Here is a 24,087-nt window from a genome sequence, read left to right on the forward strand (position 1 = left end):
GAAAGCCTAGGGCCCCACCTACAGTGGGGCTGCAAAGGACATGTGAATGGATGTGTGGGGCTGCCCCTACATTTCTGGCAGCACAACTTTTGTGTGGAGTGCAGGAAGGGGTCAGGTGGGCTCTGCTCCCGGCCCTGCTGGAGATTGTGCCTAGGGGTAGTGTTAGGGTTAGCGTTAGGGTTAGGAGAGAGAGAAAGCCTAGGGCCCCACCTACAGTGAGGCTGCAAAGGACATGTGAATGGATGTGCGGGGCTGCCCCTACATTTCTGGCAGCACAACTTTTGTGTGGAGTGCAGGAAGGGGTCAGGTGGGCTCTGCTCCAGGCCCTGCTGGAGATGGTGCCTAGGGGTAGGGTTAGGGTTAGGGTTAGGAGAGAGAGAAAGCCTAGGGCCCCACCTACAGTGGGGCTGCAAAGGACATGTGAATGGATGTGTGGGGCTTCCCCTACATTTCTGGCAGCACAACATTTGTGTGGAGTGCAGGAAGGGTCAGGTGGGCTCTGCTCCCGGCCCTGCTGGAGATTGTGCCTAGGGTTAGGGTTAGGGTTAGGGTTAGGAGAGCGAGAAAGCCTAGGGCCTCATCTACAGTGGGGCTGCAAAGGATATGTGAATGGATGTGCGGGGCTGCCCCTTCATTTCTGGCAGCACAACATTTGTGTGGAGTGCAGGAAGGGGTCAGGTGGGCTCTGCTCCCGGCCCTGCTGGAGATTGTGCCTAGGGTTAGGGTTAGGGTTAGGGTTAGGAGAGAGAGAAAGCCTAGGGCCTCATCTACAGTGGGGCTGCAAAGGATATGTGAATGGATGTGCGGGGCTGCCCCTACATTTCTGGCAGCACAACTTTTGTGTGGAGTGCAGGAAGGGGTCAGGTGGGCTCTGCTCCTGGCCCTGCCGGAGACGGTGCCTAGGGGTAGGGTTAGGGTTAGGGTTAGGGTTAGGAGAGAGAAAGCCTAGGGCCCCACCTACAGTGGGGCTGCAAAGGACATGTGAATGGATGTGCGGGGCTGCCCCTACATTTCTGGCAGCACAACTTTTGTGTGGAGTGCAGGAAGGGGTCAGGTGGGCTCTGCTCCCGGCCCTGCCGTAGACGGTGCCAAGGGTTAGGGTTAGGGTTAGGGTTAGGAGAGAGAGAAAGCCTAGGGCCCCACCTACAGTGGGGCTGCAAAGGACATGTGAATGGATGTGCGGGGCTGCCCCTACATTTCTGGCAGCACAACTTTTGTGTGGAGTGCAGGAAGGGGTCAGGTGGGCTCTGCTCCTAGCCCTGCCGGAGATTGTGCCTAGGGGTAGGGTTAGGGTTAGGGTTAGGAGAGAGAGAAAGCCTAGGGCCCCACCTACAGTGGGGCTGCAAAGGACATGTGAATGGATGTGTGGGGCTTCCCCTACATTTCTGGCAGCACAACTTTTGTGTGGAGTGCAGGAAGGGGTCAGGTGGGCTCTGCTCCGGGCCCTGCCGAAGACGGTGCCTAGGGGTAGGGGTAGGGTTAGGGTTAGGGTTCGGGTTAGGAGAGCGAGAAAGCCTAGGACCCCACCTACAGTGGGGCTGCAAAGGACATGTGAATGGATGTGTGGGGCTGCCCCTACATTTCTGGCAGCACAACTTTTGTGTGGAGTGCAGGAAGGGGTCAGGTGGGCTCTGCTCCCGGCCCTGCTGGAGATTGTGCCTAGGGGTAGTGTTAGGGTTAGCGTTAGGGTTAGGAGAGAGAGAAAGCCTAGGGCCCCACCTACAGTGAGGCTGCAAAGGACATGTGAATGGATGTGCGGGGCTGCCCCTACATTTCTGGCAGCACAACTTTTGTGTGGAGTGCAGGAAGGGGTCAGGTGGGCTCTGCTCCAGGCCCTGCTGGAGATGGTGCCTAGGGGTAGGGTTAGGGTTAGGGTTAGGAGAGAGAGAAAGCCTAGGGCCCCACCTACAGTGGGGCTGCAAAGGACATGTGAATGGATGTGTGGGGCTTCCCCTACATTTCTGGCAGCACAACATTTGTGTGGAGTGCAGGAAGGGTCAGGTGGGCTCTGCTCCCGGCCCTGCTGGAGATTGTGCCTAGGGTTAGGGTTAGGGTTAGGGTTAGGAGAGCGAGAAAGCCTAGGGCCTCATCTACAGTGGGGCTGCAAAGGATATGTGAATGGATGTGCGGGGCTGCCCCTTCATTTCTGGCAGCACAACATTTGTGTGGAGTGCAGGAAGGGGTCAGGTGGGCTCTGCTCCCGGCCCTGCTGGAGATTGAGCCTAGGGGTAGGGTTAAGGTTAGGGTTAGGAGAGAGAGAAAGCCTAGGGCCTCATCTACAGTGGGGCTGCAAAGGACATGTGAATGGATGTGTGGGGCTGCCCCTACATTTCTGGCAGTACAACTTTTGTGTGGAGTGCAGGAAGGGGTCAGGTGGGCTCTGCTCCCGGCCCTGCCGGAGATTGTGCCTAGGCTTAGGGTTAGGGTTAGGGTTAGGGTTAGAAGAGCGAGAAAGCCTAGGGCCCCACCTACAGTGGGGCTGCAAAGGACATGTGAATGGATGTGTGGGGCTGCCCCTACATTTCTGGCAGCACAACTTTTGTGTGGAGTGCAGGAAGGGGTCAGGTGGGCTCTGCTCCCGGCCCTGCTGGAGGTTGTACCTAGGGTTAGGGTTAGGGTTAGGGTTAGGGTTAGGAGAGCGAGAAAGCCTAGGGCCCCACCTACAGTGGGGCTGCAAAGGACATGTGAATGGATGTGTGGGGCTGCCCCTACATTTCTGGCAGTACAACTTTTGTGTGGAGTGCAGGAAGGGGTCAGGTGGGCTCTGCTCCTGGCCCTGCCGGAGACGGTACCTAGGGATAGGGTTAGGCTTAGGGTTACGGTTAGGAGAGCGAGAAAGCCTAGGGCCCCACCTACAGTGGGGCTGCAAAGGACATGTGAATGGATGTGCGGGGCTGCCCCTACATTTCTGGCAGCACAACTTTTGTGTGGAGTGCAGGAAGGGGTCAGGTGGGCTCTGCTCCTGGCCCTGCCGGAGACGGTGCCTAGGGGTAGGGGTAGGGTTAGGGTTAGGGTTAGGAGAGAGAGAAAGCCTAGGGCCCCACCTACAGTGGGGCTTCAAAGGACATGTGAATGGATGTGTGGGGCTGCCCCTACATTTCTGGCAGCACAACTTTTGTGTGGAGTGCAGGAAGGGGTCTGGTGGGCTTTGCTCCCGGCCCTGCTGGAGGTTGTGCCTAGGGTTAGGGTTAGGGTTAGGGTTAGGGTTAGGGTTAGGGTTAGGGTTAGGAGAGAGAGAAAGCCTAGGGCCCCACCTACAGTGGGGCTGCAAAGGACATGTGAATGGATGTGCGGGGCTGCCCCTACATTTCTGGCAGCACAACTTTTGTGTGGAGTGCAGGAAGGGGTCAGGTGTGCTCCTCTCCAGGCCCTGCCGGAGATTGTGCCTATGGGTAGGGTTAGGGTTAGGGTTAGGAGAGCGAGAAAGCCTAGGGCCTAATCTTCAGTGGGGCTGCAAAGGACATGTGAATGGATGTGTGGGGCTGCCCCTACATTTCTGGCAGCACAACATTTGTGTGGAGTGCAGGAAGGGGTCAGGTGGGCTCTGCTCCCGGCCCTGCCGGAGACGGTGCCTACGGGTAGGGTTAGGGTTAGGGTTAGGAGAGCGAGAAAGCCTAGGGCCTCATCTACAGTGGGGCTGCAAAGGACATGTGAATGGATGTGCGGGGCTGCCCCTACATTTCTGGCAGCACAACTTTTGTGTGGAGTGCAGGAAGGGGTCAGGTGGGCTCTGCTCCCGGCCCTGCTGGAGATTGTGCCTAGGGTTAGGGTTAGGCTTAGGTTTAGGGTTAGGGTTAGGGTTAGGAGAGCGAGAAAGCCTAGGGCCCCACCTACAGTGGGGCTGCAAAGGACATGTGAATGGATGTGCGGGGCTGCCCCTACATTTCTGGCAGCACAACTTTTGTGTGGAGTGCAGGAAGGGGTCAGGTGGGCTCTGCTCCTGGCCCTGCCGGAGACGGTGCCTAGGGGTAGGGTTAGGGTTAGGGTTAGGAGAGAGAGAAAGCCTAGGGCCCCACCTACAGTGGGGCCGCAAAGGATATGTGAATGGATGTGCGGGGCTGCCCCTTCATTTCTGGCAGCACAACTTTTGTGTGGAGTGCAGGAAGGGGTCAGGTGGGCACTGCTCCAGGCCCTGCCGGAGATTTTGCCAAGGGTTAGGGTTAGGGTTAGGGTTAGGGTTAGGAGAGCGAGAAAGCCTAGGGCCCCACCTACAGTGGGGCTGCAAAGGACATGTGAATGGATGTGCGGGGCTGCCCCTACATTTCTCGTATTAAACCTTTTGTGTGGAGTGCAGGAAGGGGTCAGGTGGGCTCTGCTCCTGGCCCTGCCGGAGACGGTGCCTAGGGGTAGGGTTAGGGTTAGGGTTAGGAGAGCGAGAAAGCCTAGGGCCCCACCTACAGTGGGGCTGCAAAGGACATGTGAATGGATGTGCGGGGCTGCCCCTACATTTCTGGCAGCACAACTTTTGTGTGGAGTGCAGGAAGGGGTCAGGTGGGCTCTGCTCCTGGCCCTGCCGTAGACGGTGGCTAGGGGTAGGGTTAGGGTTAGGCTTAGGGTTAGGAGAGAGAGAAAGCCTAGGGCCCCACCTACAGTGGGGCTGCAAAGGACATGTGAATGGATGTGCGGGGCTGCCCCTACATTTCTGGCAGCACAACTTTTGTGTGGAGTGCAGGAAGGGGTCAGGTGGGCTCTGCTCCCGGCCCTGCCGGAGACGGTGCCTAGGGTTAGGGTTAGGGTTACGGTTAGGGTTAGGGTTAGGGTTAGGAGAGAGAGAAAGCCTAGGGCCCCACATACAATGGGGCTGTAAAGGACATGTGAATTGACGTGCGGGGCTGCCCCTACATTTCTGGCAGCACAACTTTTGTGTGGAGTGCAGGAATGGGGCAGGTGGGCTCTGCTCCCGGCCCTGCTGGAGATTGTGCTTAGTGTTAGGGTTAGGCTTAGGGTTAGGAGGGAGAGAAAGCCTAGGGCCACATCTACAGTGGGGCTTCAAAGGACATGGGAATGGATGTGTGGGGCTGCCCCTACATTTCTGGCAGCACAACTTTTGTGTGGAGTGCAGGAAGGGGTCAGGTGGGCTCTGCTCCGGGCCCTGCCGGAGACGGTGCCTAGGGGTAGGGGTAGGGTTAGGGTTAGGGTTCGCGTTAGGAGAGCGAGAAAGCCTAGGGCCCCACCTACAGTGGGGCTGCAAAGGACATGTGAATGGATGTGCGGGGCAGCCCCTACATTTCTGGCAGCACAACTTTTGTGTGGAGTGCAGGAAGGGGTCAGGTGGGCACTGCTCCAGGCCCTGCTGGAGATTGTGCCTAGGGTGAGGGTTAGGGTTAGGGTTAGGGTTGGGAGAGAGAGAAAGCCTAGGGCCCCACCTACAGTGAGGCTGCAAAGGACATGTGAATGGATGTGCGGGGCTGCCCCTACATTTCTGGCAGCACAACTTTTGTGTGGAGTGCAGGAAGGGGTCAGGTGGGCTCTGCTCCAGGATCTTTCGTAGGTTTAGGGTTAAGGTTTAGGGTTCAGGTTAGGAGAGAGAGAAAGCCTAGGGCCCCACCTACAGTGGGGCTGCAAAGGACATGTGAATGGATGTGCAGGGCTGCCCCTACATTTCTGGCAGCACAACTTTTGTGTGGAGTGACGGAAGGGGTCAGGTGGGCTCTGCTCCCGGCCCTGCCGGAGACGGGGCCTAGGGGTAGGGTTAGGGTTAGGGTTAGGAGAGCGAGAAAGCCTAGGGCCCCACCTACAGTGGGGCTGCAAAGGACATGTGAATGGATGTGCGGGGCTGCCCCTACATTTCTGGCAGCACAACTTTTGTGTGGAGTGCAGGAAGGGGTCTGGTGGGCTTTGCTCCCGGCCCTGCCGGAGATTGTGCCTATGGGTAGGGTTACGGTTAAGGTTAGGGTTAGGGTTAGGAAAGCGAGAAAGCCTAGGGCCCCACCTACAGTGGGGCTGCAAAGGACATGGGAATGGATGTGTGGGGCTGCCCCTACATTTCTGGCAGCACAACTTTTGTGTGGAGTGCAGGAAGGGGTCAGGTGGGCTATGTTCCCGGCCCTGCCGAAGACGGTGCCTAGGGGTAGGGTTAGGGTTAGGGTTAGGGTTAGGGTTAGGGTTAGGGTTAGGAGAGAGAGAAAGCCTAGGACCCCACCTACTGTGGGGCTGCAAAGGACTTGTGAATGGATGTGTGGGGCTGCCCCTACATTTCTGGCAGCACAACTTTTGTGTGGAGTGCAGGAAGGGGTCAGGTGGGCTCTGCTCCAGGATCTTTCCTAGGTTTAGGGTTAAGGTTTAGGGTTCAGGTTAGGAGAGAGAGAAAGCCTAGGGCCCCACCTACAGTGGGGCTGCAAAGGACATGTGAATGGATGTGTGGGGCTGCCCCTACATTTCTGGCAGCACAACTTTTGTGTGGAGTGCAGGAAGGGGGCAGGTGGGCTCTGCTCCAGGCCCTGCCGGAGATTGTGCCTAGGGTTAGGTTTAGGGTTAGGTTTAGGGTTAGGGTTAGGGTTAGGGTTAGGAGAGAGAGAAAGCCTAGGGCCCCACCTACAGTGGGGCTGCAAAGGACATGTGAATGGATGTGTGGGGCTGCCCCTACATTTCTGGCAGCACAACTTTTGTGTGGAGTGCAGGAAGGGGTCAGGTGGGCTCTGCTCCAGGATCTTTCGTAGGTTTAGGGTTAAGGTTTAGGGTTCAGGTTAGGAGAGAGAGAAAGCCTAGGGCCCCACCTACAGTGGGGCTGCAAAGGACATGTGAATGGATGTGCGGGGCTGCCCCTACATTTCTCGCATCACAACATTTGTGTGGAGTGCAGGAAGGGGTCAGGTGGGCTCTGCTCCAGGCCCTGCCGGAGACGGTGCCTAGGGTTAGGGTTAGGGTTAGGGTTAGGGTTAGGAGAGCGAGAAAGCCTTGGGCCCCACCTACAGTGGGGCTGCAAAGGACTTGTGAATGGATGTGTGGGGCTGCCCCTACATTTCTGGCAGCACAACTTTTGTGTGGAGTGCAGGAAGGGGGCAGGTGGGCTCTGCTCCAGGCCCTGCCGGAGATTGTGCCTAGGGTTAGGTTTAGGGTTAGGGTTAGGGTTAGGGTTAGGGTTAGGGTTAGGGTTAGGGTTAGGAGAGAGAGAAAGCCTAGGGCCCCACCTACAGTGGGGCTGCAAAGGACATGTGAATGGATGTGCGGGGCTGCCCCTACATTTCTGGCAGCACAACATTTGTGTGGAGTGCAGGAAGAGGTCAGGTGGGCTCTGCTCCAGGCCCTGCTGGAGATTGTGCCTAGGCTTAGGGTTAGGGTTAGGGTTAGGAGAGAGAGAAATCCTAGGGCCCCACCTACATTTAGGCTGCAAAGGACTTGTGAATGGATGTGTGGGGCTGCCCCTACATTTCTGGCAGCACAACTTTTGTGTGGAGTGCAGGAAGGGGTCAGGTGGGCTCTGCTCCAGGATCTTTCCTAGGTTTAGGGTTAAGGTTTAGGGTTCAGGTTAGGAGAGAGAGAAAGCCTAGGGCCCCACCTACAGTGGGGCTGCAAAGGACATGTGAATGGATGTGCGGGGCTGCCCCTACATTTCTGGCAGCACAACTTTTGTGTGGAGTGCAGGAAGGGGTCAGGTGGGCTCTGCTCCGGGCCCTGCCGGAGACGGTGCCTAGGGTTAGGGTTAGGGTTAGGGTTAGGGTTAGGGTTAGGGTTAGGAGAGAGAGAAAGCCTAGGGCCCCACCTACAATGGGGCCGCAAAGGACATGTGAATGGATGTGCGGGGCTGCCCCTACATTTCTGGCAGCACAACTTTTGTGTGGAGTGCAGGAAGGGGGCAGGTGGGCTCTGTTCCAGGCCCTGCCGGAGACGGTGCCTAGGCTTAGGGTTTGGGTTAGGGTTAGGAGAGCGAGAAAGCCTAGGGCCCCACCTACAGTGGGGCTGCAAAGGACATGTGAATGGCTGTGTGGGGCTGCCCCTACATTTCTGGCAGCACAACTTTTGTGTGGAGTGCAGGAAGGGGTCAGGTGGGCTCTGCTCCTGGCCCTGCCGGAGACGGTGCCTAGGGGTAGGGTTAGCGTTAGGAGAGAGAGAAAGCCTAGGATCCGATCTACAGTGGGTCTGCAAAGGACATGTGAATTGATGTGCGGGGCTGCCCCTACATTTCTGGCAGCACAACTTTTGTGTGGAGTGCAGGAAGGGGTCAGGTGGGCTCTGCTCCAGGCCCTGCCGGAGATTGTGCTTAGGGTTAGGGTTAGGCTTAGGGTTAGGAGACAGAGAAAGCCTAGGGCCACATCTACAGTGGGGCTTCAAAGGACATGTGAATGGATGTGTGGGGCTGCCCCTACATTTCTGGCAGCACAACTTTTGTGTGGAGTGCAGGAAGGGGTCAGGTGGGCTCTGCTCCGGGCCCTGCCGAAGACGGTGCCTAGGGGTAGGGGTAGGGTTAGGGTTAGGGTTCGGGTTAGGAGAGCGAGAAAGCCTAGGGCCCCACCTACAGTGGGGCTGCAAAGGACATGTGAATGGATGTGCGGGGCTGCCCCTACATTTCTGGCAGCACAACTTTTGTGTGGAGTGCAGGAAGGGGTCAGGTGGGCTCTGTTCCAGGCCCTGCCGGAGATGGTGCCTAGGGGTAGGGTTAGGGTTAGGGTTAGGGTTAGGAGAGAGAGAAAGCCTAGGACCCCACCTACAGTGGGGCTGCAAAGGACATGGGAATGGATGTGCGGGGCTGCCCCTACATTTCTGGCAGCACAACTTTTGTGTGGAGTGCAGGAAGGGGGCAGGTGGGCTCTGCTCCAGGCCCTGCCGGAGACGGTGCCTAGGGTTAGGGTTAGGATTAGGGTTAGGAGAGAGAGAAAGCCTAGGGCCCCACCTACAGTGGGGCTGCAAAGGACATGTGAATGGATGTGCGGGGCTGCCCCTACATTTCTGGCAGCACAACTTTTGTGTGGAGTGCAGGAAGGGGTCAGGTGGGCTCTGCTCCGGGCCCTGCTGGAGATTGTGCCTAGGGGTAGGGTTAGGGTTAGGGTTAGGAGAGCGAGAAAGCCTAGGGCCACATCCACAGTGGGGCTTCAAAGGACATGTGAATGGATGTGCGGGGCTGCCCCTACATTTCTGGCAGCACAACTTTTGTGTGGAGTGCAGGAAGGGGTCAGGTGGGCTCTGCTCCTGGCCCTGCCGTAGACGGTGCCTAGGGGTATGGTTAGGGTTAGGGTTAGGAGAGAGAGAAAGCCTAGGGCCACATCCACAGTGGGGCTTCAAAGGACATGTGAATGGATGTGCGGGGCTGCCCCTACATTTCTGGCAGCACAACTTTTGTGTGGAGTGCAGGAAGGGGTCAGGTGGGCTCTGCTCCAGGCCCTGCTGGAGATTGTGCCTAGGCTTAGGGTTAGGGTTAGGGTTAGGGTTAGGAGAGAGAGAAAGCCTAGGGCCCCACCTACAATGGGGCCGCAAAGGACATGTGAATGCATGTGCGGGGCTGCCCCTACATTTCTGGCAGCACAACTTTTGTGTGGAGTGCAGGAAGGGGGTCAGGTGGGCTCTGCTCCAGGCCCTGCCGGAGACGGTGCCTAGGGTTAGGGTTAGGGTTAGGAGAGAGAGAAAGCCTAGGATCCGATCTACAGTGGGGCTGCAAAGGACATGTGAATGGATGTGCGGGGCTGCCCCTACATTTCTGGCAGCACAACTTTTGTGTGGAGTGCAGGAAGGGGTCAGGTGGGCTCTGCTCCAGGCCCTGCCGGAGATGGTACCTAGGGGTAGGGTTAGGGTTAGGGTTAGGGTTAGGCTTAGGCTTAGGGTTAGGAGAGAGAGAAAGCCTAGGGCCCCACCTACAGTGGGGCTGCAAAGGACATGTGAATGGATGTGTGGGCTGCCCCTACATTTCTGGCAGCACAACTTTTGTGTGGAGTGCAGGAAGGGGTCAGGTGGGCTCTGCTCCCGGCCCTGCTGGAGATTGTGCCTAGGGTGAGGGTTAGGGTTAGGGTTAGGGTTAGGAGAGAGAGAAAGCCTAGGGCCCCACCTACAGTGAGGCTGCAAAGGACATGTGAATGGATGTGCGGGGCTGCCCCTACATTTCTGGCAGCACAACTTTTGTGTGGAGTGCAGGAAGGGGTCAGGTGGGCTCTGCTCCGGGCCCTGCCGGAGACGGTGCCTAGGGTTAGGGTTAGGGTTAGGGTTAGGGTTAGGGTTAGGAGAGAGAGAAAGCCTAGGGCCCCACCTACAATGGGGCCGCAAAGGACATGTGAATGGATGTGCGGGGCTGCCCCTACATTTCTGGCAGCACAACTTTTGTGTGGAGTGCAGGAAGGGGTCAGGTGGGCTCTGCTCCCGGCCCTGCCGGAGACGGTGCCTAGGGGTAGGGTTAGGGTTAGGAGAGAGAGAAAGCCTAGGGCCCCACCTACAGTGGGGCTGCAAAGGAAATGTGAATTGATGTGCGGGGCTGCCCCTACATTTCTGGCAGCACAACTTTTGTGTGGAGTGCAGGAATGGGGCAGGTGGGCTCTGTTCCAGGCCCTGCCGGAGATTGTGCTTAGGGTTAGGGTTAGGCTTAGGGTTAGGAGGGAGAGAAAGCCTAGGGCCACATCTACAGTGGGGCTTCAAAGGACATGTGAATGGATGTGTGGGGCTGCCCCTACATTTCTGGCAGCACAACTTTTGTGTGGAGTGCAGGAAAGGGTCAGGTGGGCTCTGCTCCGGGCCCTGCCGGAGACGGTGCCTAGGGGTAGGGGTAGGGTTAGGGTTAGGGTTCGGGTTAGGAGAGCGAGAAAGCCTAGGGCCCCACCTACAGTGGGGCTTCAAAGGACATGTGAATGGATGTGCGGGGCTGCCCCTACATTTCTGGCAGCACAACTTTTGTGTGGAGTGCAGGAAGGGGTCAGGTGGGCTCTGCTCCCGGCCCTGCTGGAGATTGTGCCTAGGGTGAGGGTTAGGGTTAGGGTTAGGGTTAGGAGAGAGAGAAAGCCTAGGGCCCCACCTACAGTGAGGCTGCAAAGGACATGTGAATGGATGTGCGGGGCTGCCCCTACATTTCTGGCAGCACAACTTTTGTGTGGAGTGCAGGAAGGGGTCAGGTGGGCTCGGCTCCAGGCCCTGCCGGAGACGGTACCTAGGGTTAGGGTTAGGGTTAGGGTTAGGGTTAGGAGAGAGAGAAAGCCTAGGGCCCCACCTACAATGGGGCCGCAAAGGACATGTGAATGGATGTGCGGGGCTGCCCCTACATTTCTGGCAGCACAACTTTTGTGTGGAGTGCAGGAAGGGGTCAGGTGGGCTCTGCTACAGGCCCTGCCGTAGATTGTGCCTAGGGTTAGGGTTAGGGTTAGGAGAGAGAGAAAGCCTAGGATCCGATCTACAGTGGGGCTGCAAAGGAAATGTGAATTGATGTGCGGGGCTGCCCCTACATTTCTGGCAGCACAACTTTTGTGTGGAGTGCAGGAATGGGGCAGGTGGGCTCTGTTCCAGGCCCTGCCGGAGATTGTGCTTAGGGTTAGGGTTAGGCTTAGGGTTAGGAGGGAGAGAAAGCCTAGGGCCACATCTACAGTGGGGCTGCAAAGGACATGTGAATGGATGTGTGGGGCTGCCCCTACATTTCTGGCAGCACAACTTTTGTGTGGAGTGCAGGAAAGGGTCAGGTGGGCTCTGCTCCGGGCCCTGCCGGAGACGGTGCCTAGGGGTAGGGGTAGGGTTAGGGTTAGGGTTCGGGTTAGGAGAGCGAGAAAGCCTAGGGCCCCACCTACAGTGGGGCTGCAAAGGACATGTGAATGGATGTGTGGGGCTGCCCCTACATTTCTGGCAGCACAACTTTTGTGTGGAGTGCAGGAAGGGGTCAGGTGGGCTCTGCTCCCGGCCCTGCTGGAGATTGTGCCTAGGGTGAGGGTTAGGGTTAGGGTTCGGGTTAGGAGAGCGAGAAAGCCTAGGGCCCCACCTACAGTGGGGCTGCAAAGGACATGTGAATGGATGTGCGGGGCTGCCCCTACATTTCTGGCAGCACAACTTTTGTGTGGAGTGCAGGAAGGGGTCAGGTGGGCTCTGCTCCAGGCCCTGCCGGAGACGGTGCCTAGGGTTAGGGTTAGGGTTAGGAGAGAGAGAAAGCCTAGGATCCGATCTACAGTGGGGCTGCAAAGGACATGTGAATGGATGTGCGGGGCTGCCCCTACATTTCTCGTATTACACCTTTTGTGTGGAGTGCAGGAAGGGGTCAGGTGGGCTCTGCTCCAGGATCTTTCGTAGGTTTAGGGTTAAGGTTTAGGGTTCAGGTTAGGAGAGAGAGAAAGCCTAGGGCCCCACCTACAGTGGGGCTGCAAAGGACATGTGAATGGATGTGCGGGGCTGCCCCTACATTTCTGGCAGCACAACTTTTGTGTGGAGTGCAGGAAGGGGTCAGGTGGGCTCTGCTCCAGGATCTTTCCTAGGTTTAGGGTTAAGGTTTAGGGTTCAGGTTAGGAGAGAGAGAAAGCCTAGGGCCCCACCTACAGTGGGGCTGCAAAGGACATGTGAATGGATGTGCGGGGCTGCCCCTACATTTCTGGCAGCACAACTTTTGTGTGGAGTGCAGGAAGGGGTCAGGTGGGCTCTGCTCCGGGCCCTGCCGGAGACGGTGCCTAGGGTTAGAGTTAGGCTTAGGGTTAGGGTTAGGGTTAGGGTTAGGAGAGAGAGAAAGCCTAGGGCCCCACCTACAGTGGGGCTGCAAAGGACATGTGAATGGATGTGTGGGGCTGCCCCTACATTTCTGGCAGCACAACTTTTGTGTGGAGTGCAGGAAGGGGTCAGGTGGGCTCTGCTCCCGGCCCTGCTGGAGATTGTGCCTAGGGTGAGGGTTAGGGTTAGGGTTAGGGTTAGGAGAGCGAGAAAGCCTAGGGCCCCACCTACAGTGGGGCTGCAAAGGACATGTGAATGGATGTGCGGGGCTGCCCCTACATTTCTGGCAGCACAACTTTTGTGTGGAGTGCAGGAAGGGGTCAGGTGGGCTCTGCTCCAGGCCCTGCCGGAGACGGTGCCTAGGGTTAGGGTTAGGGTTAGGAGAGAGAGAAAGCCTAGGATCCGATCTACAGTGGGGCTGCAAAGGACATGTGAATGGATGTGCGGGGCTGCCCCTACATTTCTCGTATTACACCTTTTGTGTGGAGTGCAGGAAGGGGTCAGGTGGGCTCTGCTCCAGGATCTTTCGTAGGTTTAGGGTTAAGGTTTAGGGTTCAGGTTAGGAGAGAGAGAAAGCCTAGGGCCCCACCTACAGTGGGGCTGCAAAGGACATGTGAATGGATGTGCGGGGCTGCCCCTACATTTCTGGCAGCACAACTTTTGTGTGGAGTGCAGGAAGGGGTCAGGTGGGCTCTGCTCCAGGATCTTTCCTAGGTTTAGGGTTAAGGTTTAGGGTTCAGGTTAGGAGAGCGAGAAAGCCTAGGGCCCCACCTACAGTGGGGCTGCAAAGGACATGTGAATGGATGTGCGGGGCTGCCCCTACATTTCTGGCAGCACAACTTTTGTGTGGAGTGCAGGAAGGGGTCAGGTGGGCTCTGCTCCGGGCCCTGCCGGAGACGGTGCCTAGGGTTAGAGTTAGGCTTAGGGTTAGGGTTAGGGTTAGGGTTAGGAGAGAGAGAAAGCCTAGGGCCCCACCTACAATGGGGCCGCAAAGGACATGTGAATGCATGTGCGGGGCTGCCCCTACATTTCTGGCAGCACAACTTTTGTGTGGAGTGCAGGAAGGGGTCAGGTGGGCTCTGTTCCAGGCCCTGCCGGAGATTGTGCTTAGAGTTAGGGTTAGGCTTAGGGTTAGGAGGGAGAGAAAGCCTAGGGCCACATCTACAGTGGGGCTTCAAAGGACATGTGAATGGATGTGTGGGGCTGCCCCTACATTTCTGGCAGCACAACTTTTGTGTGGAGTGCAGGAAGGGGTCAGGTGGGCTCTGCTCCGGGCCCTGCCGGAGACGGTGCCTAGGGGTAGGGTTAGGGTTAGGGTTAGGGTTAGGGTTAGGAGAGCGAGAAAGCCTAGGGCCTCATCTACAGTGGGGCTGCAAAGGACATGTGAATGGATGTGCGGGGCTGCCCCTACATTTCTGGCAGCACAACTTTTGTGTGGAGTGCAGGAAGGGGTCAGGTGGGCTCTGCTCCCGGCCCTGCTGGAGATTGTGCTTAGGGTTAGGGTTAGGGTTAGGGTTAGAGTTAGGAGAGAGAGAAAGCCTAGGGCCCCACCTACAGTGGGGCTGCAAAGGACATGTGAATGGATGTGCGGGGCTGCCCCTACATTTCTGGCAGCACAACTTTTGTGTGGAGTGCAGGAAGGGGGCAGGTGGGCTCTGCTCCAGGCCCTGCTGGAGATTGTGCCTAGGCTTAGGGTTATGGTTAGGGTTAGGGTTAGGGTTAGGGTTAGGGTTAGGGTTAGGGTTAGGGTTAGGGTTCGGGTTAGGAGAGAGAGAAAGCCTAGGGCCCCACCTACAGTGGGGCTGCAAAGGACATGTGAATGGATGTGCGGGGCTGCCCCTACATTTCTGGCAGCACAACTTTTGTGTGGAGTGCAGGAAGGGGTCAGGTGGGCTCTGCTCCAGGATCTTTCGTAGGTTTAGGGTTAAGGTTTAGGGTTCAGGTTAGGAGAGAGAGAAAGCCTAGGGCCCCACCTACAGTGGGGCTGCAAAGGACATGTGAATGGATGTGCAGGGCTGCCCCTACATTTCTGGCAGCACAACTTTTGTGTGGAGTGCAGGAAGGGGTCAGGTGGGCTCTGCTCCCGGCCGTGCTGGAGATTGTGCCTAGGGTTAGGGTTAGGGTTAGGGTTAGGAGAGAGAGAAAGCCTAGGGCCACATCTACAGTGGGGCTTCAAAGGACATGTGAATGGATGTGCGGGGCTGCCCCTACATTTCTGGCAGCACAACTTTTGTGTGGAGTGCAGGAAGGGGTCAGGTGGGCTCTGCTCCGGGCCCTGCTGGAGATTGTGCCTAGGGTTAGGGTTAGGGTTAGGAGAGCGAGAAAGCCTAGGGCCCCACCTACAGTGGGGCTGCAAAGGACATGTGAATGGATGTGCGGGGCTGCCCCTACATTTCTCGCATCACAACATTTGTGTGGAGTGCAGGAAGGGGTCAGGTGGGCTCTGCTCCAGGCCCTGCCGGAGACGGTGCCTAGGGTTAGGGTTAGGGTTAGGGTTAGGGTTAGGGTTAGGGTTAGGAGAGAGAGAAAGCCTAGGGCCCCACCTACAGTGGGGCTGCAAAGGACTTGTGAATGGATGTGTGGGGCTGCCCCTACATTTCTGGCAGCACAACTTTTGTGTGGAGTGCAGGAAGGGGTCAGGTGGGCTCTGCTCCAGGATCTTTCCTAGGTTTAGGGTTAAGGTTTAGGGTTCAGGTTAGGAGAGCGAGAAAGCCTAGGGCCCCACCTACAGTGGGGCTGCAAAGGACATGTGAATGGATGTGTGGGGCTGCCCCTACATTTCTGGCAGCACAACTTTTGTGTGGAGTGCAGGAAGGGGTCAGGTGGGCTCTGCTCCCGGCCCTGCCGTAGACGGTGCCTACGGTTAGGTTAGGGTTCGGGTTAGGAGAGCGAGAAAGCCTAGGGCCCCACCTACAGTGGGGCTGCAAAGGACATGTGAATGGCTGTGCGGGGCTGCCCCTACATTTCTGGCAGCACAACTTTTGTGTGGAGTGCAGGAAGGGGTCAGGTGGGCTCTGCTCCAGGCCCTGCCGGAGACGGTGCCTAGGGGTAGGGTTAGGGTTAGGAGAGAGAGAAAGCCTAGGATCCGATCTACAGTGGGTCTGCAAAGGACATGTGAATTGACGTGTGGGGCTGCCCCTACATTTCTGGCAGCACAACTTTTGTGTGGAGTGCAGGAAGGGGTCAGGTGGGCTCTGCTCCAGGCCCTGCCGGAGATTGTGCTTAGGGTTAGGGTTAGGCTTAGGGTTAGGAGACAGAGAAAGCCTAGGGCCACATCTACAGTGGGGCTTCAAAGGACATGTGAATGGATGTGTGGGGCTGCCCCTACATTTCTGGCAGCACAACTTTTGTGTGGAGTGCAGGAAGGGGTCAGGTGGGCTCTGCTCCGGGCCCTGCCGAAGACGGTGCCTAGGGGTAGGGGTAGGGTTAGGGTTAGGGTTCGGGTTAGGAGAGAGAGAAAGCCTAGGGCCCCACCTACAGTGGGGCTGCAAAGGACATGTGAATGGATGTGCGGGGCTGCCCCTACATTTCTGGCAGCACAACTTTTGTGTGGAGTGCAGGAAGGGGTCAGGTGGGCTCTGTTCCAGGCCCTGCCGGAGATGGTGCCTAGGGGTAGGGGTAGGGTTAGGGTTAGGGTTAGGAGAGAGAGAAAGCCTAGGGCCCCACCTACAGTGGGGCTGCAAAGGACATGTGAATGGATATGCGGGGCTGCCCCTACATTTCTGGCAGCACAACTTTTGTGTGGAGTGCAGGAAGGGGTCAGGTGGGCTCTGTTCCAGGCCCTGCCGGAGATGGTGCCTAGGGGTAGGGGTAGGGTTAGGGTTAGGGTTAGGAGAGAGAGAAAGCCTAGGACCCCACCTACAGTGGGGCTGCAAAGGACATGTGAATGGATGTGCGGGGCTGCCCCTACATTTCTGGCAGCACAACTTTTGTGTGGAGTGCAGGAAGGGGGCAGGTGGGCTCTGCTCCAGGCCCTGCTGGAGATTGTGCCTAGGCTTAGGGTTAGGGTTAGGGTTAGGGTTAGGAGAGAGAGAAAGCCTAGGGCCCCACCTACAGTGGGGCTGCAAAGGACATGTGAATGGATGTGCGGGGCTGCCCCTACATTTCTGGCAGCACAACTTTTGTGTGGAGTGCAGGAAGGGGGCAGGTGGGCTCTGCTCCGGGCCCTGCTGGAGATTGTGCCTAGGGTTAGGGTTAGGGTTAGGGTTAGGAGAGAGAGAAAGCCTAGGGCCACATCCACAGTGGGGCTTCAAAGGACATGTGAATGGATGTGTGGGGCTGCCCCTACATTTCTGGCAGCACAACTTTTGTGTGGAGTGCAGGAAGGGGTCAGGTGGGCTCTGCTCCAGGCCCTGCTGGAGATTGTGCCTAGGCTTAGGGTTAGGGTTAGGGTTAGGGTTAGGGTTAGGAGAGAGAGAAAGCCTAGGGCCCCACCTACAGTGGGGCTGCAAAGGACATGTGAATGGATGTGCGGGGCTGCCCCTACATTTCTGGCAGCACAACTTTTGTGTGGAGTGCAGGAAGGGGGTCAGGTGGGCTCTGCTCCAGGCCCTGCCGGAGACGGTGCCTAGGGGTAGGGTTAGGGTTAGGAGAGAGAGAAAGCCTAGGATCCGATCTACAGTGGGGCTGCAAAGGACATGTGAATGGATGTGCGGGGCTGCCCCTACATTTCTGGCAGCACAACTTTTGTGTGGAGTGCAGGAAGGGGTCAGGTGGGCTCTGCTCCAGGCCCTGCCGGAGATGGTACCTAGGGGTAGGGTTAGGGTTAGGGTTAGGGTTAGGGTTAGGGTTAGGAGAGAGAGAAAGCCTAGGGCCCCACCTACAGTGGGGCTGCAAAGGACTTGTGAATGGATGTGTGGGGCTGCCCCTACATTTCTGGCAGCACAACTTTTGTGTGGAGTGCAGGAAGGGGTCAGGTGGGCTCTGCTCCAGGATCTTTCCTAGGTTTAGGGTTAAGTTTCAGGGTTCAGGTTAGGAGAGAGAGAAAGCCTAGGACCCCACCTACAGTGGGGCTGCAAAGGACATGTGAATGGATGTGCGGGGCTGCCCCTACATTTCTGGCAGCACAACTTTTGTGTGGAGTGCAGGAAGGGGTCAGGTGGGCTCTGCTCCCGGCCCTGCCGTAGACGGTGCCTACGGTTAGGTTAGGGTTAGGGTTAGGAGAGCGAGAAAGCCTAGGGCCCCACCTACAGTGGGGCTGCAAAGGACATGTGAATGGCTGTGCGGGGCTGCCCCTACATTTCTGGCAGCACAACTTTTGTGTGGAGTGCAGGAAGGGGTCAGGTGGGCTCTGCTCCAGGCCCTGCCGGAGACGGTGCCTAGGGGTAGGGTTAGCGTTAGGAGAGAGAGAAAGCCTAGGATCCGATCTACAGTGGGTCTGCAAAGGACATGTGAATTGACGTGTGGGGCTGCCCCTACATTTCTGGCAGCACAACTTTTGTGTGGAGTGCAGGAAGGGGTCAGGTGGGCTCTGCTCCAGGCCCTGCCGGAGATGGTACCTAGGGGTAGGGTTAGGGTTAGGGTTAGGGTTAGGGTTAGAAGGGAGAGAAAGCCTAGGGCCACATCTACAGTGGGGCTTCAAAGGACATGTGAATGGATGTGTGGGGCTGCCCCTACATTTCTGGCAGCACAACTTTTGTGTGGAGTGCAGGAAAGGGTCAGGTGGGCTCTGCTCCGGGCCCTGCCGGAGACGGTGCCTAGGGGTAGGGGTAGGGTTAGGGTTAGGGTTCGGGTTAGGAGAGCGAGAAAGCCTAGGGCCCCACCTACAGTGGGGCTGCAAAGGACATGTGAATGGATGTGTGGGGCTGCCCCTACATTTCTGGCAGCACAACTTTTGTGTGGAGTGCAGGAAGGGGTCAGGTGGGCTCTGCTCCCGGCCCTGCTGGAGATTGTGCCTAGGGTGAGGGTTAGGGTTAGGGTTAGGGTTAGGGTTAGGGTTAGGAGAGAGAGAAAGCCTAGGGCCCCACCTACAGTGGGGCTGCAAAGGACATGTGAATGGATGTGCGGGGCTGCCCCTACATTTCTGGCAGCACAACTTTTGTGTGGAGTGCAGGAAGGGGGCAGGTGGGCTCTGCTCCAGGATCTTTCCTAGGTTTAGGGTTAAGGTTTAGGGTTAGGGTTAGGAGAGAGAGAAAGCCTAGGGCCCCACCTACAGTGGGGCTGCAAAGGACATGTGAATGGATGTGCGGGGCTGCCCCTACATTTCTGGCAGCACAACTTTTGTGTGGAGTGCAGGAAGGGGTCAGGTGGGCTCTGCTCCAGGCCCTGCCGGAGACGGTGCCTAGGGTTAGAGTTAGGCTTAGGGTTAGGGTTAGGGTTAGGAGAGAGAGAAAGCCTAGGGCCCCACCTACAATGGGGCCGCAAAGGACATGTGAATGCATGTGCGGGGCTGCCCCTACATTTCTGGCAGCACAACTTTTGTGTGGAGTGCAGGAAGGGGTCAGGTGGGCTCTGCTCCAGGCCCTGCCGGAGATTGTGCTTAGAGTTAGGGTTAGCCTTAGGGTTAGGAGGGAGAGAAAGCCTAGGGCCACATCTACAGTGGGGCTTCAAAGGACATGTGAATGGATGTGTGGGGCTGCCCCTACATTTCTGGCAGCACAACTTTTGTGTGGAGTGCAGGAAGGGGTCAGGTGGGCTCTGCTCCGGGCCCTGCCGGAGACGGTGCCTAGGGGTAGGGTTAGGGTTAGGGTTAGGGTTAGGAGAGCGAGAAAGCCTAGGGCCCCACCTACAGTGGGGCTGCAAAGGACATGTGAATGGATGTGCGGGGCTGCCCCTACATTTCTGGCAGCACAACTTTTGTGTGGAGTGCAGGAAGGGGTCAGGTGGGCTCTGCTCCAGGATCTTTCCTAGGTTTAGGGTTAAGGTTTAGGGTTCAGGTTAGGAGAGAGAGAAAGCCTAGGGCCCCACCTACAGTGGGGCTGCAAAGGACATGTGAATGGATGTGCAGGGCTGCCCCTACATTTCTGGCAGCACAACTTTTGTGTGGAGTGCAGGAAGGGGGCAGGTGGGCTCTGCTCCGGGCCCTGCCGGAGACGGTGCCTAGGGGTAGGTTTAGGGTTAGGGTTAGGGTTCGGGTTAGGGTTAGGAGAGCGAGAAAGCCTAGGGCCCCACCTACAGTGGGGCCGCAAAGGACATGTGAATGGATGTGCGGGGCTGCCCCTACATTTCTGGCAGCACAACTTTTGTGTGGAGTGCAGGAAGGGGTCAGGTGGGCTCTGTTCCAGGCCCTGCCGGAGATTGTGCTTAGAGTTAGGGTTAGCCTTAGGGTTAGGAGGGAGAGAAAGCCTAGGGCCACATCTACAGTGGGGCTGCAAAGGACATGTGAATGGATGTGTGGGGCTGCCCCTACATTTCTGGCAGCACAACTTTTGTGTGGAGTGCAGGAAGGGGTCAGGTGGGCTCTGCTCCGGGCCCTGCCGGAGACGGTGCCTAGGGGTAGGGTTAGGGTTAGGGTTAGGGTTAGGAGAGCGAGAAAGCCTAGGGCCTCATCTACAGTGGGGCTGCAAAGGACATGTGAATGGATGTGCGGGGCTGCCCCTACATTTCTGGCAGCACAACTTTTGTGTGGAGTGCAGGAATGGGGCAGGTGGGCTCTGTTCCAGGCCCTGCCGGAGACGGTGCCTAGGGGTAGGGTTAGGGTTAGGAGAGAGAGAAAGCCTAGGGCCCCACCTACAGTGGGGCTGCAAAGGACATGTGAATGGATGTGCGGGACTGCCCCTACATTTCTGGCAGCACAACTTTTGTGTGGAGTGCAGGAAGGGGTCAGGTGGGCTCTGCTCCTGGCCCTGCCGGAGACGGTGCCTAGGGGTTGATTTAGAGTTAGGGTTAGGGTTAGGAGAGAGAGAAAACCTAGGACCCCACCTACAGTGGGGCTGCAAAGGACATGTGAATGGATGTGTGGGGCTGCCCCTACAATTCTGGCAGCACAACTTTTGTGTGGAGTGCAGGAATGGGGCAGGTGGGCTCTGCTCCAGGCCCTGCCGGAGATTGTGCCTAGGGTTAGGGTTAGGGTTAGGAGAGAGAGAAAGCCTAGGATCCGATCTACAGTGGGGCTGCAAAGGACATGTGAATGGATGTGCGGGGCTGCCCCTACATTTCTCGTATTACACCTTTTGTGTGGAGTGCAGGAAGGGGTCAGGTGGGCTCTGCTCCAGGATCTTTCGTAGGTTTAGGGTTAAGGTTTAGGGTTCAGGTTAGGAGAGAGAGAAAGCCTAGGGCCCCACCTACAGTGGGGCTGCAAAGGACTTGTGAATGGATGTGCGGGGCTGCCCCTACATTTCTGGCAGCACAACTTTTGCGTGGAGTGCAGGAAGGGGGCCCTCTACGGCAACTGGATCCTGGCTCTGCAGAAGCCACGCAGGCAGGAAAAGATTGAAGAGCTGAAAGGGTAAGTGTGTAGTCAGTCCCACCATTGCGCAGTGGCTGGCAGAGGCCGGGGCCTTCTCTGCAAATGGCCAGTCTATGCAAGAACCCAACGCTGCTATCAGCTTGCTACTGCCGATACTACACAGCTCAGCCACAGGCTTGCACGGGCCTTTGCAAAGCCTCCCGCAACATCTCCCGACAACCTCGCCTTCATTCCCACTGCCCATCTACTGACAAACAGGGACTGTGCTGAAACGTCCGCCTTTCAGTCCAGATTTTCTCCTCCGAGGTCTTGTACTTATACGCTTAGCTGTCATCAGGCTTTCTCGACAGACATGTGGAAAGGCGAGAGAGAGAGAGAGAGAGAGAGAGAGAGAGAGAGCGCGCACCGGCGTTCCTCTCTCGGCAGGAAGCGCCACTTGTGGCAGTTGCCTTGAGCCTTGCTCCCAGAAGCAGCAGCAGCCACTGCCCCCTGAATTCACGGTGCCTTTTCTTTGTGTTTGCTCAGGGTGGCTGACCAACTGCCCAGGGCAAATCTCCTGCTGCTCAAGCCCTTGCTCGCGGTGCTCCACCGCATCAGCCAAAACGCAGGCACCAGCAGGATGGGCGCCAGCAACCTGGCCATCTGCGTTGGGCCCAACATGCTGAGCCCGGGCACGGACAGCACGCTCCCACTGGAAGTGCAGAAAGAGATCAACGACAAGGTATGTTGAACTGCCCAGCCAGCTAGCGACCCCCGTCCCGGTGCAGCCAAGCCATCCCCGCAGATCCCACGGCCATGGCAAAAGCGGAATGAAGCAGCACCTGGCAGCAGCGGGGGCACCCCTCAGCTGGGCTCTGTGCAATGTGACCGGCAGGTGTCTTCATGGGGCTGCAGCCCCAGAGCTACAGCTTTTGGCACAGAAACGGCACTCAGGAGCAGGAAAGACTGCTGAGCAGGTTCTCAGCCCCTTACACTGACATCCCTGGTTTTGGCTGTGCAGGTGACGGTGCTGGTGGAGTTCCTCATCGAGAACTGCACAGCAATCTTTGGGGACGACGTGGCCTATCCTTGCAGCCCCTTGGCTGAGGAGGCACCCGAGCACACGGGCAGCCCCACAGGTAGGACAATGCACAGAGCATTGGCACCACCCAGGGCCACTGGTCCCAGTGCTTTAGCTGGCGATCGGAAGCCATCTGTGGCAATGCAGAGAGGTGCAGAGGGTGCAAGACCTTATGGCAGTGCTCTGCTCCTGCAGCACTTCCCACAAGTTCCACGTGACAAGCCTCACTCAACAACAGGCATCCCACGGGTTAAACCTCTGCACACCTCTGCTCTTCACAGCGCTGCTCACAATGCACTGGGCCTGCACTCTCCCCGTGCAGGATATTGGCCCCGGCAGCACTTGTGTCTCCTGACCTGCTCCTCACCTCCAGAGGTGCTCACGTTGCACCTTGCCATGAGCCCGGGCTGCGTGCTCCCACCAGGAAAGTCCCCTTGGTCCCCTTGAGAGGCCAGGAAAAACTAGCTAACAGGCTCTTTCTCCCCTCAGCGCACCCAGGGACTGCTCAGCAGGACGCTGCTGCCCACCACAGCCCCGAGCCGGAAGCTGCCTGCGGCCCTGCAACCGCTGAGCTGCAGCAGCCCCGAGGGAGAAGCCCCAGCAGGAGACGCACATGTGCCACGTGCATCTCTGCCCTTCCACTGCCTCCTCTGAAAAACCTGCTCGGCACAATGCCCAGGAGGCGCTCGGAGCCCACCCTGTCCTTCCCAGACAGCTCAGAAGGCAGCGGAAGACACCGGGAACGCACCAGCAGTGTGGATAACGTTGCGGTTCAGGAGCAACAGCCAAGCTTGGGGAAGGAGGCCCTGGGAAATCCACCTGCCCCCTGGCCTGCACCATTAGCAGCTGGCTCCACACCTCCAACGTCCTCCAGCTGCTCCCCAGAGAGCTGCTGTCCTGCTTGCCAGGGTCCCTGCAGAAAGCTGCTGGGAGGAGCTGCCAATCCCGCTTCCTGCTGGCGGGCCATGAGAACAATGAGAAAGAGAAGAAGGAGAAGGAGAAGAAGAAGGTCAAGGAGAAGGAGAAGGAGAAGGAGAAGGCAAAAGAGAGAGAGAGAAAGTGAAATTGAAAGTGAAGGAGAAGGAGAAAGACAGAGAAGAAATGGAAAGTGAAGAAATGGAGAGAAAAGAGATGGAGAGAAAATAAAGGGGGGGCGAGAAAGGAGTAAGAAAAGAGATGGGGATTAAGAGGGGGAGATAAGAGGGGTGAGAGTAGAAGGGAGTAGATAAGGAAGCGGAGAGCAAAATGCCGGGAAGAAAAGGAAGGGGAAGAAAAGAAGTAAAAAAAAAAAGGAAAGAACAGAAAGGCAAGGAAAAAAAAACCCTTGGCAGCCTCTTTGTCACCTTGTAACAGCAGTAAACCCGCTGGCATGTGCAGTGCGCTTTGACCTGTCAGAGGTTGTCCTTGGTGAGCACTTAACTGCCTGCTTGGGGCCCAGGGGAGCCATGGACCAGGAGCAGGGGGGCTTCTGATTTACACCTGTGCACCTTCACTGCAATAAAGCACTTTTCTGCAGGACTCTCTGACTGCTCCTTGTCTCTTTCAAATGCTCGGGCACTACACATATCCCACTGACTTTTGCCCGCCTCTGTAGGTCCGGCGGGGCTCTTTGAGTGCTCTGGCATATGGACAGAGCGGGAGGGCAAGTGACTGAGCAGCGGTAGCCCTGCTAGTGCTGTGGTCAGAGACGGCCGGCCGAACGAGAGGGTCCCACTGCCAGTTGCAAGAGGCATTGGCCGCTCTCGGCAATCTGCAGCTCTGCAGCTCTGCAGCCTGCCATTCAGCTCTCCTTTGTAGAAACCACAAGCGTTTTGTCCTTGTGGCACACCTGGCCGCCAAGAGACGGCCTCAGCTCTCGGCCTTTCCTCATGTGAGAGAGGCTCCAGGCCCTTCCTCATGTGAGTAGCCCTTCGCTGCACTTGCTCCAGTGGCTCCACATCTCTCATCAGCTCCTCCTGGAGGCCACCACTAAGCATGTGGAGGACAAGAAGGTGATCAGGGGTAGTCAGCTTGGATTCACCAAAGGGAAATCATGCTTGACCAATGTGGTAGCCTTCTCTGATGGAATGACTGGCTGGGTAGATGAGGG

General features: G+C 57.4%; 1 protein-coding gene across 1 annotated transcript in view; it reads left to right on the forward strand.

The window, feature by feature from the left end:
- Nucleotides 1-23,514, forward strand: part of LOC138066587 (T-cell activation Rho GTPase-activating protein-like) — a 233,748-nt gene extending 210,234 nt beyond the window's left edge. Inside the window, exons 4-6 of the mRNA XM_068936463.1 lie at nt 21,464-21,659; nt 21,939-22,056; nt 22,488-23,514. Of these exons, the coding sequence (XP_068792564.1) occupies nt 21,464-21,659; nt 21,939-22,056; nt 22,488-23,110 (937 nt within the window). The 3' untranslated portion in view covers nt 23,111-23,514. The remainder of the gene's footprint in view (nt 1-21,463; nt 21,660-21,938; nt 22,057-22,487) is intronic.
- The last annotated feature ends 573 nt before the right edge of the window (nt 23,515-24,087 follow it).

Source organism: Struthio camelus, chromosome 3, assembly GCF_040807025.1.
Source record: "Struthio camelus isolate bStrCam1 chromosome 3, bStrCam1.hap1, whole genome shotgun sequence".
NCBI classification, from domain to species: Eukaryota; Metazoa; Chordata; class Aves; order Struthioniformes; family Struthionidae; genus Struthio; species Struthio camelus.